Source organism: Corythoichthys intestinalis, chromosome 14 (assembly GCF_030265065.1).
Source record: "Corythoichthys intestinalis isolate RoL2023-P3 chromosome 14, ASM3026506v1, whole genome shotgun sequence".
NCBI lineage: Eukaryota > Metazoa > Chordata > Actinopteri > Syngnathiformes > Syngnathidae > Corythoichthys > Corythoichthys intestinalis.
This window is the reverse complement of record NC_080408.1, coordinates 26,469,114-26,485,170: the sequence shown is the minus strand read 5'-3', so window position 1 is coordinate 26,485,170 and position 16,057 is coordinate 26,469,114. Positions and strand designations below refer to the sequence as shown.

Below are 16,057 nucleotides of genomic sequence, written 5' to 3'. Positions count from 1 at the left end.
CTTATTTTTGTTCATTTATGTAAGGCTACTTATTTATTTCCTCATGATTAAAAAAAAGTCTATGTTTGCTTTGTCTTCAAAATGTATTCCATTTCACTGTGCATAATATAAGTCATTTGTACTTGAAAAAAAAAAAAAAAGTATTTTACGGTACTTATATCTTTATTTTTATTTATTTTTTTTTTTTTAAAATCCAGTGTTTACAGTATTTTATCTTCAATTTTAAAGGCTATCCTATGTTCTTGAATAGTTAAAATTGAGGTTTTACTTTTAAATATGAGGAAATTAAAAATTAGATGGCGCTTTAGATGGACTTTTGTAAATCAGTGAAAAAAATACTATTTTAAATGGAAATCAGTTTCTCATTTATGCCTTGTTCCAGTGTAATACAGCAGCCTAATGCATGTTTGAAGCCTATTAATTAATTCATTCATTTTCTGAGCCGCTTAAGCTCACGAAGGTCACAGGGGCGCTGGAGCCAAGGGAGTTCCGGCAAGAAATTCTAGCCACTTTCACCCCTGGTGAGAAGTGTCCTTCGTTTTGTTATTTGTCGTAGCACTACTACATGATGATCAGGCAGGTTCTGGTCTGGTAATGTGACAACTCGTCCATTCCAAGAAGCACACCAACATCATGACACAATGTTATGTAATTTGATACTGCGATCGACAGGAACAACCCCAAATATCGTTAAGTCTGGGTCTGGCATAACTCATACCTAGAGTCTGCCACTCACAACCAAAACAAATACTGAAAAGAAAACACGATCACTAGACACATTAGACATTTGCCTTCTCAACACCACACTGCAAGGCCTCGAGGATACTGCAGACAAAGGAATGCATTGTTTGGACTTTGGAGATCAGAGGTGACCATCTGCAGAGGACTTGTTTCCATGACACCGAGTGCCTCGGATCTTTATCCCATCCTACTTCCCAAAACCCCTGCCATTCGTCCGCTCACCCGAATTTCAACCCCTGAAGCGCACAAAGGGTTTCATCAATTGATGTTTTTGCATGGCTTGTGCCTACCAGAGAAAGTGGCGCAATCTGCTTGGTGACAGACATTTACTGTGTGGAATGAAAGACAACCTTCAGAGAAAATGTAACAGGAAAATATTATCTCATTTTTGCTGCACGGTGTCACTGGCACAGTACCACTGGAACAAGTGCTCACTCGACAACATTCACTATTGTTTAGAAGTCTCAACAGCAAGTTGTTACAGTCAGGGGGGACTAATTAAATGCTTAATGGGCAATCAACTTCAAGGGAACTTTCACATCCTGCTCACTTAGTTATTGTTACGAGGGGGCAGCTGATCCATTTGTCCATCTCATTTGCTCTGTGTCTCCCATTGTTATGACTGGAGGAGTGTCAACTAAGTTGCTAATGTTTTTGGATAGCGATGATGACATCGTCCTAATATACAGGGGTTGGACAAAATAATGGAAACACCTAACATTTGGGCATCATAATCATTAAACGTAATTGTTAAAGAATAGCATGAGGAACGTTCTGATGAAGTTGAGCATCTTGTATGGCCGGCACAATCCCCAGATCTCAACATTATTGAGCATTTATGGTCAGTTTTAGATTTTCAATTAAGATGTTGATTTATACTGCCATTGTCTCTAAAAACAGTTAGAGGGTATTCTAACTGAAGAATGGATTAAAATTCCTTTGGAAAGAATTCACAAGTTGTATGAATCAATACCTCAGAGATCTTAGGCTGTAATTGCCGCAAAAGGCGGACCTACACCATATTACTTTTTTTGGTTTGTTTTTTGTAAGGTGTTTTCATTATTTTGTCCAACCCCTGTATTTTTAACCCCTTCCTCCATCGCTGGCATCATACATGCTGCTCTGCACGTCCTATCCACCACCTATGAAAGTTTTGAGTGTGTACATTTTGTTTGATAATTGTAATTATTATTATTAAAGATGTCCCGATCGGGTCAGATCACGTCATTTTCAAAGTATCGGAATCGGCAAAAGAATATCGGACATGCCTTTTTTAAATATATATATATTTTTATTTAAATCGTTTTCTAATTGTATTTAACGTTACAGACAAAATGTCTTACACTCATCCAGAGTAGTTTTGGCTTAAAGTAGGGCTATCAAATTTATTGCGTTAACGGCTGTAATTGATTTTTTAAAAATTAATCACATTAAGTAATTAACGCATGCGCAGCACGACCCACTCACGCATTGTCGCGTTTAATCTATAATGGCGCCATTTTACCTATAGATACTATAGCGCTAAAAGGCAGCGTATAATGAGTAGAGAGAATTTTGACAGCCTTTGGAGCCATTTTTTATGTGGCTAAAGCCTTACAAAACCTCTCTCAGCAATTAAATATAACGTGGGAATGTGGGGAAGAAAGGTAGTAGTTGATCATTTTCTTATCACCCTATGTTCTTTCCCAACGCAGAGAAGATATATCAATTGGTAGCCCTACGCACAGTCATGGTTGCACTTCCAATCATGCATTTGGGCAGAAGTTAAATGGCTGCAGTATCATTTACTGAAAGCTGAACAAATACACTAGATGGCAATATTTAGTCACATTTATCCTTTAAGAATTACAAGTCTTTCTATCCGTGGATCCCTCTCACAGAAAGAATGTTAATAATGTAAATGCCATCTTGAGGATTTATTGTCATAATAAACAAATACAGTACTTATGTACTGTATGTTGAATGTATATATTTGTCCGAGTTTTATTCATTTTTTTCTTAATGCATTGCCAAAGTGTATATGATCGGGAAAAATTATCGGGAATGATTGGAATTGAATTGGGAGCAAAAAAAAAAAACGCAACGGATCGGGAAATATCGGGATCGGCAGATACTCAAACTAAAACAATCGGGATCGGATCGGGAGCAAAAAAACATGATCGGAACAACCCTAATTATTATTATTATTTTGTATCACACTTGAGTACGATATACTCCCTTTGTGGTTATTTATTGTGTTTCGTTTAGTATGAGAAAGCAGCGAGCAGGAAAGGGTTATGGGTGGACAGAAATGGAAATAGAAGAGGAGAGACAGAAGAGAAGAACAAACAATAACAAATACATTAAACGCCTACACTACCTATTAATATAGTGGTTCTATATGGAGTGGAGTTAACTGTATTTCCTGTGGACACGATGTTGGCGTGGGGTGCTGATGACTAAAGGGAAAGAGGAAGAGGGTCAAAAAGAGATGTGATTCGGCGGGGTGGAACGTACACAAATCAGCATTGTGAGTTGTGGAACCCAGTATTATGTGAATCACATGTTAGTGTGGATATACTGTATTGACATCCTATGCTGCCTGATTGCTAATCCTAGCACCGACAATCTCTCTACTTGCGTGTACTTACTTGTCATTATTTTTATTTGTGTATTGTATAACATTTAGAACACAACTACTGTATTCCACATAGGGCCGCTGTGGGTGCAGGATTTCATTCCAACAAAACAAGACGACACCTTTTCAGCAATCTGGTGTCTTACAAGTGTAATCAGATGATTTCAGACAGTTGCTGCTTGTTTTAACTGAAACCTCATGGGTCAAACTGTCTGTGCTTGATCTTTAGGAACGACAACCAGTACCCATACCGGCCCTTGAGAACCGGTTTGGAGACCCCTAAAGTCGAGTGTCCAAACCTTTAATGATCATTCCAGAATTGGAGGACATCTTGACTTTATTTTAAAAATATGCCTTCACTTTTCTCATTTTCTGCTACATGTTCTTGAATATTAAGGAACATACTATCAAAGGCTTGATTAGCTCAACTCACTGATCAATGGTAACATTTTTATCACATGATTTTTTTGGTGTTTACAATATTTGGTTTAATTGTAGTAACAGTGTTGACAATCTGTACTAATGTTAGTAGTATAATCAGTGTTGTTAATAACGGCGTTAGAATATAACGGCGTTACTAACGGTGTTATTTTCTTCAGTAGTGAGTAATCTAATTAATTACTTTTCTCATCTTGGCAACGCCGTTACCGTTACTGAGTCTGGAAAGGCGTGCGTTACTATGTTGGTTGACTGACGCGAGAAAAGTCTGAGAAAGACGGACTCACGGAGACGAGAGAGCAGAGCAGGAGTGGGGAGGAGGCAAGAGAGGGTGATGCTGTTGCAAACGCGATGCTACTATGCTATGTGGCTCCAATAATACCTAACTGTAGCCGATAGCCTACAAACTACGCCCACATGATGCTTCGGTAGATGTCACATATATACAGAATTACAGTAGATGCAAATGACAGACATGGCTGCATTAGCAACATGTATAATAAAGAACTAGATGCGTTCGTAAACAGCCGCCATTTTAAAGCAGTAGACTTCTCAGGAAGGCTCTGTTGTAGAGAACCTTCCTAGCGAACCCAAGTAACTTTTTATCTAAAATGCTCCTAAATCGGCAAAATCTCGACTTAAATCTATCTTTAAATGATGAAATAGTTTTAAAACTTAAACATGTCAAAAGTAGACAGAAGGGAACTAATGCAATAACAGGAGCAATTTTAACAACTTTAACGGTTGATTCACAACATTAAATGACTTCCACACATAGCAAAGGTTACTATTTAGTTATCGCAATATCCGCAATACCCCTGTGTCTAGTTAAGTTTAGGGTAAAGAATTGGGCTAGGGCCAATTGTCCCCAAAAACCCTTTAAACTTCACATTGTGTGACCTGTTTTTTTTTTTTTTTTTGAGAAAAAAAACCACATGAAATTATCACCAGTTACTTTGCCAAGTAACTAATTACTCTTACATTCAGGTAACTGAGTTACTAACGTAATTACTTTTTGGGAGAAGAAACTTGTAACTGTAATTAATTACTTTTTTAAAGTAAGATTAACAACACTGAGTATAATATGCATCATATGATTGACTGCTTTTTCCTTCAAATACAATGATTAAAAGGTTATGGTGGTAGGGTTGCATGCGTGCTAAAATATGAATAAATCAAAACATCATTATTGAAAAAGTACTGTTTGTTAAAAAGAAATGTTCTAATAGTTAACGCAGTACTTCTCAAATAGTGGGGCGTGCCCCCCCCAGAGGGGGTGTAGAGCGATGCGGGGGGTGGCGAATGTGACCTGGGGGAGCATATTTTTTTTCCATACTAAAATAAAGTGTAATTTCACATACACTCAGTGGATGGCAGTGGCGTGCTCATTTTAGGAATGTGAGGAGTATTTTTTTTTAACCAAACAAGAGCGCACTGCAAAAGAGATATGAACAGCTGTGCGCCGTTTTCGGGCCGGGCTTCTTTGGTTCTCACGTATCCGCCAGAGAAGTACCATTTTCGGCTTGGGAGCATGACGATGACCACCTTCACCTCCGGTTCTCCCGGCGGCCGAGAATGCGCCGTTGTCGGGCAGTTTAGCTTTGACTTTTAACGCAGTGGGAGACGAGGAAAGACCGCTCTGTTTATTGTGTCTAAAATTGTTTGTAGCGGACAGCGGGAAGCCAAATCAATTAAGACATCACTTAAAGACATTAGACCCTAATCTCATTGATAAGCCGCTTGATTGTTTTTCAGCGAAAACGTGCTGAATATTGGCAACAATCGTCCCGTTTTGTCACTGTTACATCAGTAGACCAGCGTGCACTGGTTAGCATGCTCAATGCAAAATAAACCTACACAGCAAAGGAGTTGATACTGCCTGCAGCAAAAAGTAAAAACTGTCCCTCTGTCCAATGACACTGTCGTTTTTGTTCTATTCATTTTTGTTCTTTCAGTCAAGTTGTTCGGCATATTGTCCTCATGAGTTAATGTTGCTGATTAATTTGAATTAATTATAATTGATCAATTTTATCAAATTTTAGTTTCCAGTATCAAATGGCCCAAAAATTTTTACAGTTTGGATGTGACTGTTTTTCAAATTGAAGTACTTTTGTTACAAACTAATGCTACTATGTTACTTTTTTTTTTTTTTTTTTTTAATACAAAAAAAGAGGACATAATGTTAGGCAGAGGTGCACTTATAATAATAATTTTATAGAAAAATTAAAACTATTTACAGTGGCCTCAGAGAGTTGGGGGGGCGCAAAACATTTACATCTTCTTGGGGGGGAAGAAAATAATTGAGAATCACTATGTTAACGAGACAGCAACAAAACAAATGAAAGAAATGTAATTTAATTTTAACAGTTTTATTTTAGATTAAATGTATTCACAGGAAGTTAAGACTAGAAAAAAATGGCATTTTAGGGAGTGTTTAGAGGTATTCCAAATTTTAAGCATTCTTTTCTCTTAGTTTGGAGGAATAAATTTACTTAGAAAGTGCATGTTTTAATATTTTGCATGTTGATTACATAAAACTTTAAAGGTGGGCTGTAAAACATCTTTAAATTATGAAATGACATGATGTAACTCAAAACGTCTTCAAAAAGTAATGATGTCTGCTTCGCATGTACTGTATTGTATGTCATTTGGGCTTCTGTACAAATGGTGGGTATCTTAAAGTAAACATACTACATGATCCTAGCGAATTTGGCTTCCCACACTCAGTTCTTTGTGTTACCTAGGTAAGATAAGATCGACCTGTCAGTAAGTGCTGGTCTACGCCATCTGTTTCGTTACCGACACCCACTTTCATCTATATTGTGGTGCTCAAGGGTTCGATTCAGACTTCATGTGTAATAATACACAAACATGTCATTGATAAACAGAAATGTATCAGCAGGCTATTCTAATAGAAATTAGACCGTTCTGTACTTTAAAGTCAAATGCGTGCTTTATCAGCAAATGTATTTGGTCTTACGTACGTGACCAGTATGCAAATTTTACATCGGTTTAACCCTTTACTGCCAAATGTATCACATTTGATACACCTAAAATTTCATGATTTTGAGACTAAGTCAGAATTTTGACTTTTTTTTTTTTTTTGAAGTCATCACCTGCATCTGCAGGTTCCATGAGAAAAAGAAACAGGATTTAGCAAGGGTTATAGATATTAGAACGCTTATTACTAGGGTTGGGAATCTCTAGCATGAAGCCGATTCGATATGTATCTAGATACACAGGTTACGATTCGATTAAAAAACGATACATTTTCAAGGCCGAGCGATTCGATATGATTCGATACAGTGTAAGAACGATACGGTTCGATAGAGTGAAAATGATACGATAGTAAATATTTGTTGTGTTTGCACAGTATTTTAAACATATAAAAAGACCACATTTCTAATATAGCAAAATTAAAAAACAAAATTTCATACCAATGTTATGTTTTATTTTCTTATGAAAAAAAAAAAAAATAGGGCTTACTATATGACCGTCATTTTGTTGGATGGGATTGATAATAAAATAAAACTCCAGTGACAGACAACAATAAAGTGCAGTAACTCAATTAATGTATTTCCTGGTGGTTTTAACACAAGAGGTAAGTAATTTAAGTGCAAACTTTCACCGTAAACATCTTACAAACAAAAAATATTAATTATATGCAGCAGCTTTAGAAAAAAAAAAAAAAGAATTAAACCTGCTAGTGTTATCATAAATAAATAATAAATTATGCTTTACGACTGGTATAATTGGGGGAATAAAAAGATGGCATTTTAGACAGACAGGTCAATAATCATTACTTTAACCTAATACATAGCAAAGTCATTCACTCATGCCTGTGCTTCCTCATTTTTTTTTATTCGTCATCACTGTCCATATCTTTTTTGAAGGGCAGATTTTTCTTGAGGAAGATCAACTAATCCACATGTTCATGTTTAAGTAGACTGCGTTTCGTGGAAACAATATGCCGCCCTTTCCACCATTGTAATGGGTTATTTTTCAGGGTTAAAAACTCACGATCTCTGTACCGCTCCACACTTCATACAAGCTCTGTCCCATGCGAACAGATCTGGCTGCCTTCATCACTTTTCCCAGTCCCACTTTTTTTTCCTGGGTGGGTTGAAAATCAATCGCTGCACGTCGCTGGCGTCCGTGATCACATTGTCCATTGTTTTAGCATGTTGCTTCGTTGCCACTACTAGTTTCGTTTTGGGCTGTGAAGAAAATGCTACAGAGCGTGCGTTACAGTGGTTTCGTTAGCTCTCGCGTTGTTATGACACGCCCGTGACGATCGGGTAATGACGGCGACTAGTAGCGGTTTTGCCGAAATGCATGGGAAGTTGAGTCAACCACGACTGTGAGTAGTGCTTGTCCATATTATATCATGCGTGCGGTCTCGGTCTAAGAGCGCTGTGAGGTGAATGACACAAGCGCAGCATGTGAAGTAAAAGCTAAATTATTATCATATTAAGCAATGCATTGAAATAGGCATTATAAGCCGGTTCTTGTGCTCGCGATAGCTGAATTCTATCTCTACTATCGGTTCATTGAATATTTAATGGCTAATTACTGTCGAATGGTAACTTTACTATCGATACATCTGTATCTCTCACCTGTAAAACCGGATATCCGGTCGTAGCGGTTTATCGTTCTCAAGCTTACTTATTACACATATTCATTTTGACTTTCCTTTTTACAAATTTTTAAAAAAGGTTTCTTTAAGACCTTATTTTTCAAATTTTGTGATTCTCTGAGAATTGATTCATATTGCTGGCATTAAAGGGATAATCTTGTTTCATTGTAAACCTGATCATTTCCAACTCGTGAGTTCTAGATGTCACAGGTCTATGAACGTACAACTGTTCTTTGAATGTGTTAATTAGATATTCGACATCAATATAAAACATGAACAATATTACAAATCATACAAAGCAATATTATTTTAGATTTATTCTAATGTAATATTATTAAGCATATCCTATTTTTATACAAAAAAACTTGAACCATCACCTATATTAAGCAGACATGCAGAGATGCATGAACGGTTGAACGCTTTTTCCTAACTCTATGGAGTCGTTCAATTAGTAGACAAGCATTCTTTGTCGCCTTTCTGCCCCAAAGCATAGCTTGTGTGACGCACACAATGATAATGATTCATGGTTAACTTTTCTAAAGTAACCATGGAAATGGGAGATACAAACAGCAACAGCCACTCATGTATGTACAGTAGAATGAATCAGCAACATTTGGCAACAAAATGTCAAAAGACAACCCTTGTCATTTACTTCCATTGCAGATTTTTTGACTTCACAACTGTGGGAACTAAGGTTCTGCTTTGTCACATTACATCATGGAAAACACAACTTTGTTTTCTTTATGCATCCAATTTTCCAATGAATGAAATTTGTTCCCATTAAAACTTAAATGGTTGGCCGTTGCGCCATTGCCTTTTACAGTTGTCCCATTGTGCCCAACAGTACTCCAAATCCAACTGTTACATATGATAGACACCTCCCTGAGTTGGTCCAATCCTAATATACGGACCACTTTTAGTAGTAGCCTCTCTCATGTCATGAGGGACCAAGCCATGTTAACATATCATGTTTCTGTCTCACAAAATGCTTATTGGAGCTGGCTACAAATAATGTCGAGGATGGAAACTGGTTGAAAAGCACACTGTGGGTGCACTGTTAGAGTTATGAAGGAGGACAATTACTGCGAATATGGAAAAGGTGATGTCTGCATTCACAAGCTTAACATAAATTCAGATTCATAAAACAACTACAGTGCTGTAATTCACCACAATATGAGTTGGATTATGCATTCAACTGCAACAGTCCCTGTAGTCGTTTAAAATTAGAATCCCTTTTTCAACATCAACCAAGAGCTAATTCAAGTCAAGTCACATTTATTTATATAGCCAACAATGTCTGAAAGGGCTTCACTGACCCACACTTGGGTAATTGAGTCAAAATAGGAACAAGTTTACATCTATAATATATATTCAGCTATTTTATACTTCACTTGTCTTTCTTTAAAGTCCTGAATGGCGAAGATTGATAAAATATAGAATAATAGCCTTCCTTTGCTGTACATTTACACTAACGGAACTTTAAAAAATGCATCTTTTAGGAGGAAAACTAGTGCAAGCACACTCCACACAAGAAAGTCAGAGGCTCCGATGTTCTGACCTTCAGAACAGTGGGCTACTAGCTACCATGCCCACCATAAAAGAGGGGAAAAAGAAATGTAGTTTCAGATACTTGGACAACAACTAAGTTTATAGTAATTTGGCGGTATTTTGCAATGAAAAAATGTCCTGGAAAACTGTCCTGCATTAAACTATAATATGCTATGTTGGAAAACCTGTATTTGCAAGGCGAACAATGCTTTCTATTGTACAGAGAGGTTCTTGTAAGGAATGACAAAACTTTCTCACTGGTGTTTTTAAAATCCAAACCTTGCCAATTACGAGGTAGTTACTCTCAACCTGGCAGTCGTTTTAATGAGCTGTTTAGTATGAGGGGAATAAATAATATAACCCATAAAAGCACTAATGTTTCCATATACACTGTAATTCAAATGGCAGAATGCACACGAGTCACCAACTACAGCCCGCGGGCCAACTGCTGCTCAGTTTTTATTGGCCCGCAGCAAATTATGAAAGTATCACTGAATATGGCCCGCACAAGAATATTAAATTCAACCTACATTCTGTTGCACTTCTCAGATTTAACGCTAGATGGAGCTAGTCACTTAAACAGTGCCTGTCCATTAGCTCAGGGGTCAAAACCTGACAACATGTTGAAATCAATTTAGGAAATTGTAGAATTTCAAGATTTTATTTTGCATGAATAAATTTATATAAAAAAATAATCTGATACTATAAATTAAGATATTTTAGTTGGGATTTTATTGACTTTTTTGTTATTGCTGGACATTTTTCCACAATGGAGAATCAAGAAGGGTTGTCATATCAATTTTGCATTTCAATCAGAAACTAGAGAATGCAATTTCTGGAGATATTGCGTGTGTAGCGTTGCTGTGCTGGTTAGTATACTTGTAGTGCAAGTATACGCAAGTACAATGACTTGGAATACAAGTACACGCAAGTACACATGTTTGTGGTACAAGTACACATACTTTTAGTCCTAGTACATGCACTTGTAGTACTCGTATATGTACTTGTACTACAAGTATACATGTGTTTAGTACAAGTACACGGAGGTACATGTACTTGGAGTACAAGTACACGCAATTACAGATGCTTGTGGTACTAGTACACATACGTTAGTACTGGTATATGTACTTGTAGTACTCGTACATGTACTACAAGTATACATGCTTTTAGTACAAGTACACTTGAGTAGAGATTAGAGGAGAAAGAATACTGAATTGCATCCGAAGAACACCATACCAACTGTGAAGCATGGGGGTGGAAACATCACGCTTTGGGGCTGTTTTTCTGCAAAGGGACCAGGACGACTGATCTGTGTAAAGTAAAGAATGAATGAGGCCATGTATCGAGATATTTTGAGTGAAAATCTTCTTCCATCAGCAAGGGCATTGAAGATGAGACGTAGCTGTGTCTTTCAGCATGACAACAATCCCACACACACAGCCAGGGCAATAAAGGAGTGGCTTCGTAAGAAGCATTTCCAGGTCCTTGAGTGGCTTAGCCAGTCTCCAGATCTCAACCCCATAGAAAATCTGTGGAGGGAGTTGAAAGTCCGTGTGGCCCAACGACAGCCCCAAAACATCACTGCTCTAGAGGAGATCTGCGTGGAGGAATGGGCCAAAATACCAGCAACAGTGTGTGAAAAGCTTGTGAAGAGTTACAGAAAATGTTTGGCCTCCGTTATTGCCAACAAAGGGTACATTACAAAGTGGTGAGATGAACTTTTGGTATTGACCAAATACTTATACTTACAGTAGTCCAGTCTTGAGCTTATAAAGGCATGAATTGCTTTTTTAAGGTCATGGCAACTGAGAAAAGGCTTCAGTTTGGCTAAGAGACCGATCTGGAAAAAACTTACTCTTACAACTTACTTGTAATGCAAATACAGTGAGTACAGATACTTGCAGTACAAGTACGTACTTGTAGTGCATATTCTTGTCTTCTTTCTGCAAACTTAGTTTCCAAAGACTACAGAGGCTTAGCAACCTGGATGAAAGCAAATAATTCATCTCGTAATTGGCTGATTGATGGATGGAAGGACATCCGTTGTAAACACACAAAACAATAACAACTTTTAATGGCTGACAATCGACTTTTAAAATGGGAAAATCTCGGCTTAACCATTGAAAACTGTGTTAGACCTATTCCAAAAACGTTTAATTTAATGTCTATTGAAATATTAGTACCTGCCATTTAAAGAATAACTGAAGTGCAAATCTTAAACCTTGCACATTTAAACTATCCCTAGGAACAATTTCACCTCCCACAATCTTCTGTGACTGTTTCAAACGCACAAGCAACATGCGTAACTACTTAACTATTAACAAAGACACAGTGTGCATTTCTCACCCTGGTGCAGCGTTTGGCTTGTCTGGCACCAGTGTGAAGACACTCATGCATGCACAAAAAAGGAAACTTGCCCTGCTGCCAAACAAACAATCTCTCCCACAGAGTTGTGTAAGAGGCCCCACAACAAGAGGCAGCTCAATTAAAATCACAACAGAAGAGGTGTAGAGATGGAACTGGAAAGGGGTTGGGTCGACTTTATGTGTTTGCTCAAGAAGTCTTGGGTTGAGCAGATGTGATGTTACTTTCTCTCATCACTGCTCTTTATGTAATTAGAGGGAACAAAGAGCAAGATAATCAACATTTTTTGGGGGAGTTTATTGCATTCTTATTCAGAAATGAAAATCTATTAGGGAAACTTTGGAGCTTCTGAGCCATATTTAATTTTTTAATACGGTGAAAAGGACCATGTAATTCAAATTAATATATGGCGGAAAACACAGACAAGACTGAAAAACAAGTTTCTGCTCTTGCACTCCTCTTTAAAAGAAACTACTGTATTTTAAGCCAAAATAACTGTTGTGTTTGAGAGAACAATATACTGTCTGTATATGCTGCCATAGCAGATTCATGGCGCATTAAGCCCCCAAAGTATTTTTAATTTGTCCATTTACCCTGGGCACCCCCGTTAACAGACGTCGCACAACTGCTTTGTTTCAACCCAGCCATAAAACGAAGGTAATTAATGATATTTATTATTCAAAATCTCTGTCATTTTTAGTTTAGAATCATTAATTGATGTCTAATATTTCGTTTATTAAAAAAAAAACAAAAAAAACAAACAAAAAAAAAAAACGACTTGAAAAAATTATTCACTCGCATATTTTAAACTTATAAACAAATGACGTCACAATGAAAAAATGGCGTCTGTAAAAAAGTCACGGATATCTACCTCATATCTATCGCTTAATTGTATTTTTTTTTTGTTACCGTCACATTTTTTCCGATATGTTAGATGATAAATAATCGATCCAAACAAAGAACAATTGAAAAAAAAAAACAAAAACGTTTGAAAGGGTATATATATGAAAAAGAAAATCTCGACCGCTCCTCAATGTCTGCGATTTCTGCATCGCGACCCTTGTTATGTGACTATGTTTCACCCATAAAATCTCAACAACAACAAAAAAAGCTGTGGCCATTCACAGCTGTGTCTTGACACTCGGTGGTTTTTGGATCGAAACAAGGTAAGTACGCGATAATATCTCATTAAAGTCATGGCGTCTGTAATTCTGCTCTCGCGTGCTCTCACGTCCAGATAGGGTTTTGGTGTTTACATTTTTTTTTTTCTAAAATGCCCTCCTGTTGAAAATTTTTCTTCCCCCAGAAAATTGAGATTTTAAGCTTTCCAATGATGTATCACACATGCATATCGGACATTTTTGAAAGTTGGCCAAATTGGGGGTCTTAGAGCGGAACTTCAAGTCACCTGAGTGTTTTCCGCCATATGCAAGTAAATAAAATGTGTATGTGTAAAATGTATCGATTCAATTGGAAAAAGCAGTAATGTTTTCCAATGCACACAATAAATATAGTTATAACTATTTACCGTATTTCTCGGACTATAAGTCACATTTTTTTTCATAGTTTGGCTGGGGGTGCGACAAAAGTGAGTACACCCCTCGCATTTCTGCAGATATGTTGAATAATGCGTTAACATGGCACAAAAACGAATTAGTGATTTTCTTCTTTACAAAAGCAGTGCATGTGACATTTTTTAAAAATTGTCGTTTGGTGTCTTCAAATAGATAATACATGCTTGCATATTATTGTTTGTTGCTGCTGTTAAGCTGCCGCCATGCAGAGTGCTGTTGGATATTCATGTGCAATTTATTTTAGTGTTGTGAAAGGAGGCTTATTGGTGCTTTAGTTTTGTGTGTCATTGCGCCGTTTCGCTGCAGAGATTCGCATTAAAATATGCGTTTTTTAAAATTTCCCATACAAAAAGTCCAACACATACTGTACGTGAACTAGAACGCTTTCTTTGAAGTAGCCTAGTAGTAGTACGTAAACTATCCAGCATGTGTGTGTACTGCCATTGTGTACGTATTGTATGGAGAAAATGCGCGAACATGACCAATTTGGACCGAAACAGCTGTTTTTGGATGACAAAAACTAAAAATGATCCTCAGCACCCCCTGCTGTGAGAGACTTCCAGCGCCCCTGCCGTAACCCATTAACTGTTTTAAATTCTTCACTCTCTTAAAAAAAAAAAAAAAAAAATCTGATCATTTAGTATGTGTCTGAGGGATTTCTTTTTGTATCTACACCTAGAAGAACAAGCGGTCTCTGGGGTTGCAGATTGGAGATGACCTAATGACTCACTATCAATTGTGTAGTTAATCAGTTTGAGGTCAGGGCATGTACATTCTTCCACACCAAACTCTTACAAGCAGTGTTCACCGTGATACTGTCATGCCGTAACAAGTAAGTGTCTCCCTTAAACTTAGCACAATGTAAGAAGAATACAGTTTTTCAAAACCGTTTTGGTAAAATGACACATTAAGATTCCAAGTCCAACTGCTGATCAATAGATAATCTAACTAAAACATCAAAACATCAGTCGAAGATGTACAGTCTCAGGCAAAGCATGCAGTGTATTCGAATTTTGCTACTGTGCTTGTATTTAGTAGGCTAATCAGATTTTCCAAAAGCTTTTGCACATAAATTGACAACATGACAAGAACCACGAAATTTACCTTCAGAAACCTGCGAAGCTGCATGGTGACGGCACAGAAGGATAAGATGCAAAACTAGAGGACACCTGAGGAAAAACATCAGCTATTAGCTCCGTTTTGTTATAAAGTTAAATATATTGGAAAATTCGTCAGACAAGATAGCCCCACATATGAGAAAGGTAAGTTTGAATGGCCCACTTGTCCAAGGTACATTGATGTATGACTGAAGGGCTTTTGAGAAGAAATCAGTGCTAAAATAGCTTTTTTCTGTGACTCCATGGAAGCAAATTTGTCTTACCATTGCAGCATTTTGAAAGCAAATGATTTACAAATCCACGGGACAAATCCAAGTGCATGTGTGCGATGAAATTCTGCCTAAATTTGTGCTCCCCCTGTCTCACAGCTCCCTCTCTCCCTCTCTGCAGTACAAAAGCTCTCTCAGTTCTGAGTTGAGTCTTCAGGCCCACAGAGTTGGGAAATGTGATTCCCATGTTGAGAAACCCCACCCTTAACCCACTCAATTGACCCTCCCGCCACTCACTAAGTTGCTTCTTGAGTCAATTTTCTTTCCATATTTTGAGTATGATGCCTTTACACAAAAACAAAACAAAACAAAACAAACAAACAAACAACATGTTCTTACTTTTACCTTGATAGTGTCATGTTTTTTTACAGGTTGAATTTATAGTCAATCTATCAAACTGACTGAACTACTTTGTATGTATTAATAGGCCCCAAAAGTGTAAGAGACTCTCTAACTGCCCAGATAGTCACTCTGGACAATGTAAGTGTAGCCTCCAGCACCACAGTTAAAAACCTAGGAGTTCTATTTGACCCAGACTTATCATTTAAAGCTCATATTAAACAAACCTGCAGAACAGCCTTTTTTTTACCTGCGCAACATAGCCAAAATTAGAAATATTTTGTCTAAAAACGATGCAGAATTTTTTTTTTTACGCGTTCTTTACACCTATTTTGGATTACTGTAACTCCTTACTTGCAGCTTGTCCTAAAAGTTCTCTAAAAGGTCTTCAGCTAGTCCAGAACACAGCAGCA

The 16,057-nt window shown here is 37.3% G+C and overlaps 1 protein-coding gene across 4 annotated transcripts in view; it reads right to left on the bottom strand.

Moving 5' to 3' along the window:
- col15a1b (collagen, type XV, alpha 1b) overlaps nt 1-16,057 on the bottom strand; it is a 99,027-nt gene that overhangs the window by 73,666 nt on the left and 9,304 nt on the right. For 2 of the 4 annotated variants that reach the window (XM_057856830.1, XM_057856831.1), the window contains one exon: nt 15,023-15,087. In XM_057856830.1, coding sequence (XP_057712813.1) covers nt 15,023-15,087 — 65 coding nt within the window. Of the gene's footprint in view, nt 1-15,022; nt 15,273-15,299; nt 15,435-16,057 lie in introns of those variants that run through there. The other 2 variants (XM_057856829.1, XM_057856828.1) reach the window with 2 other exon arrangements.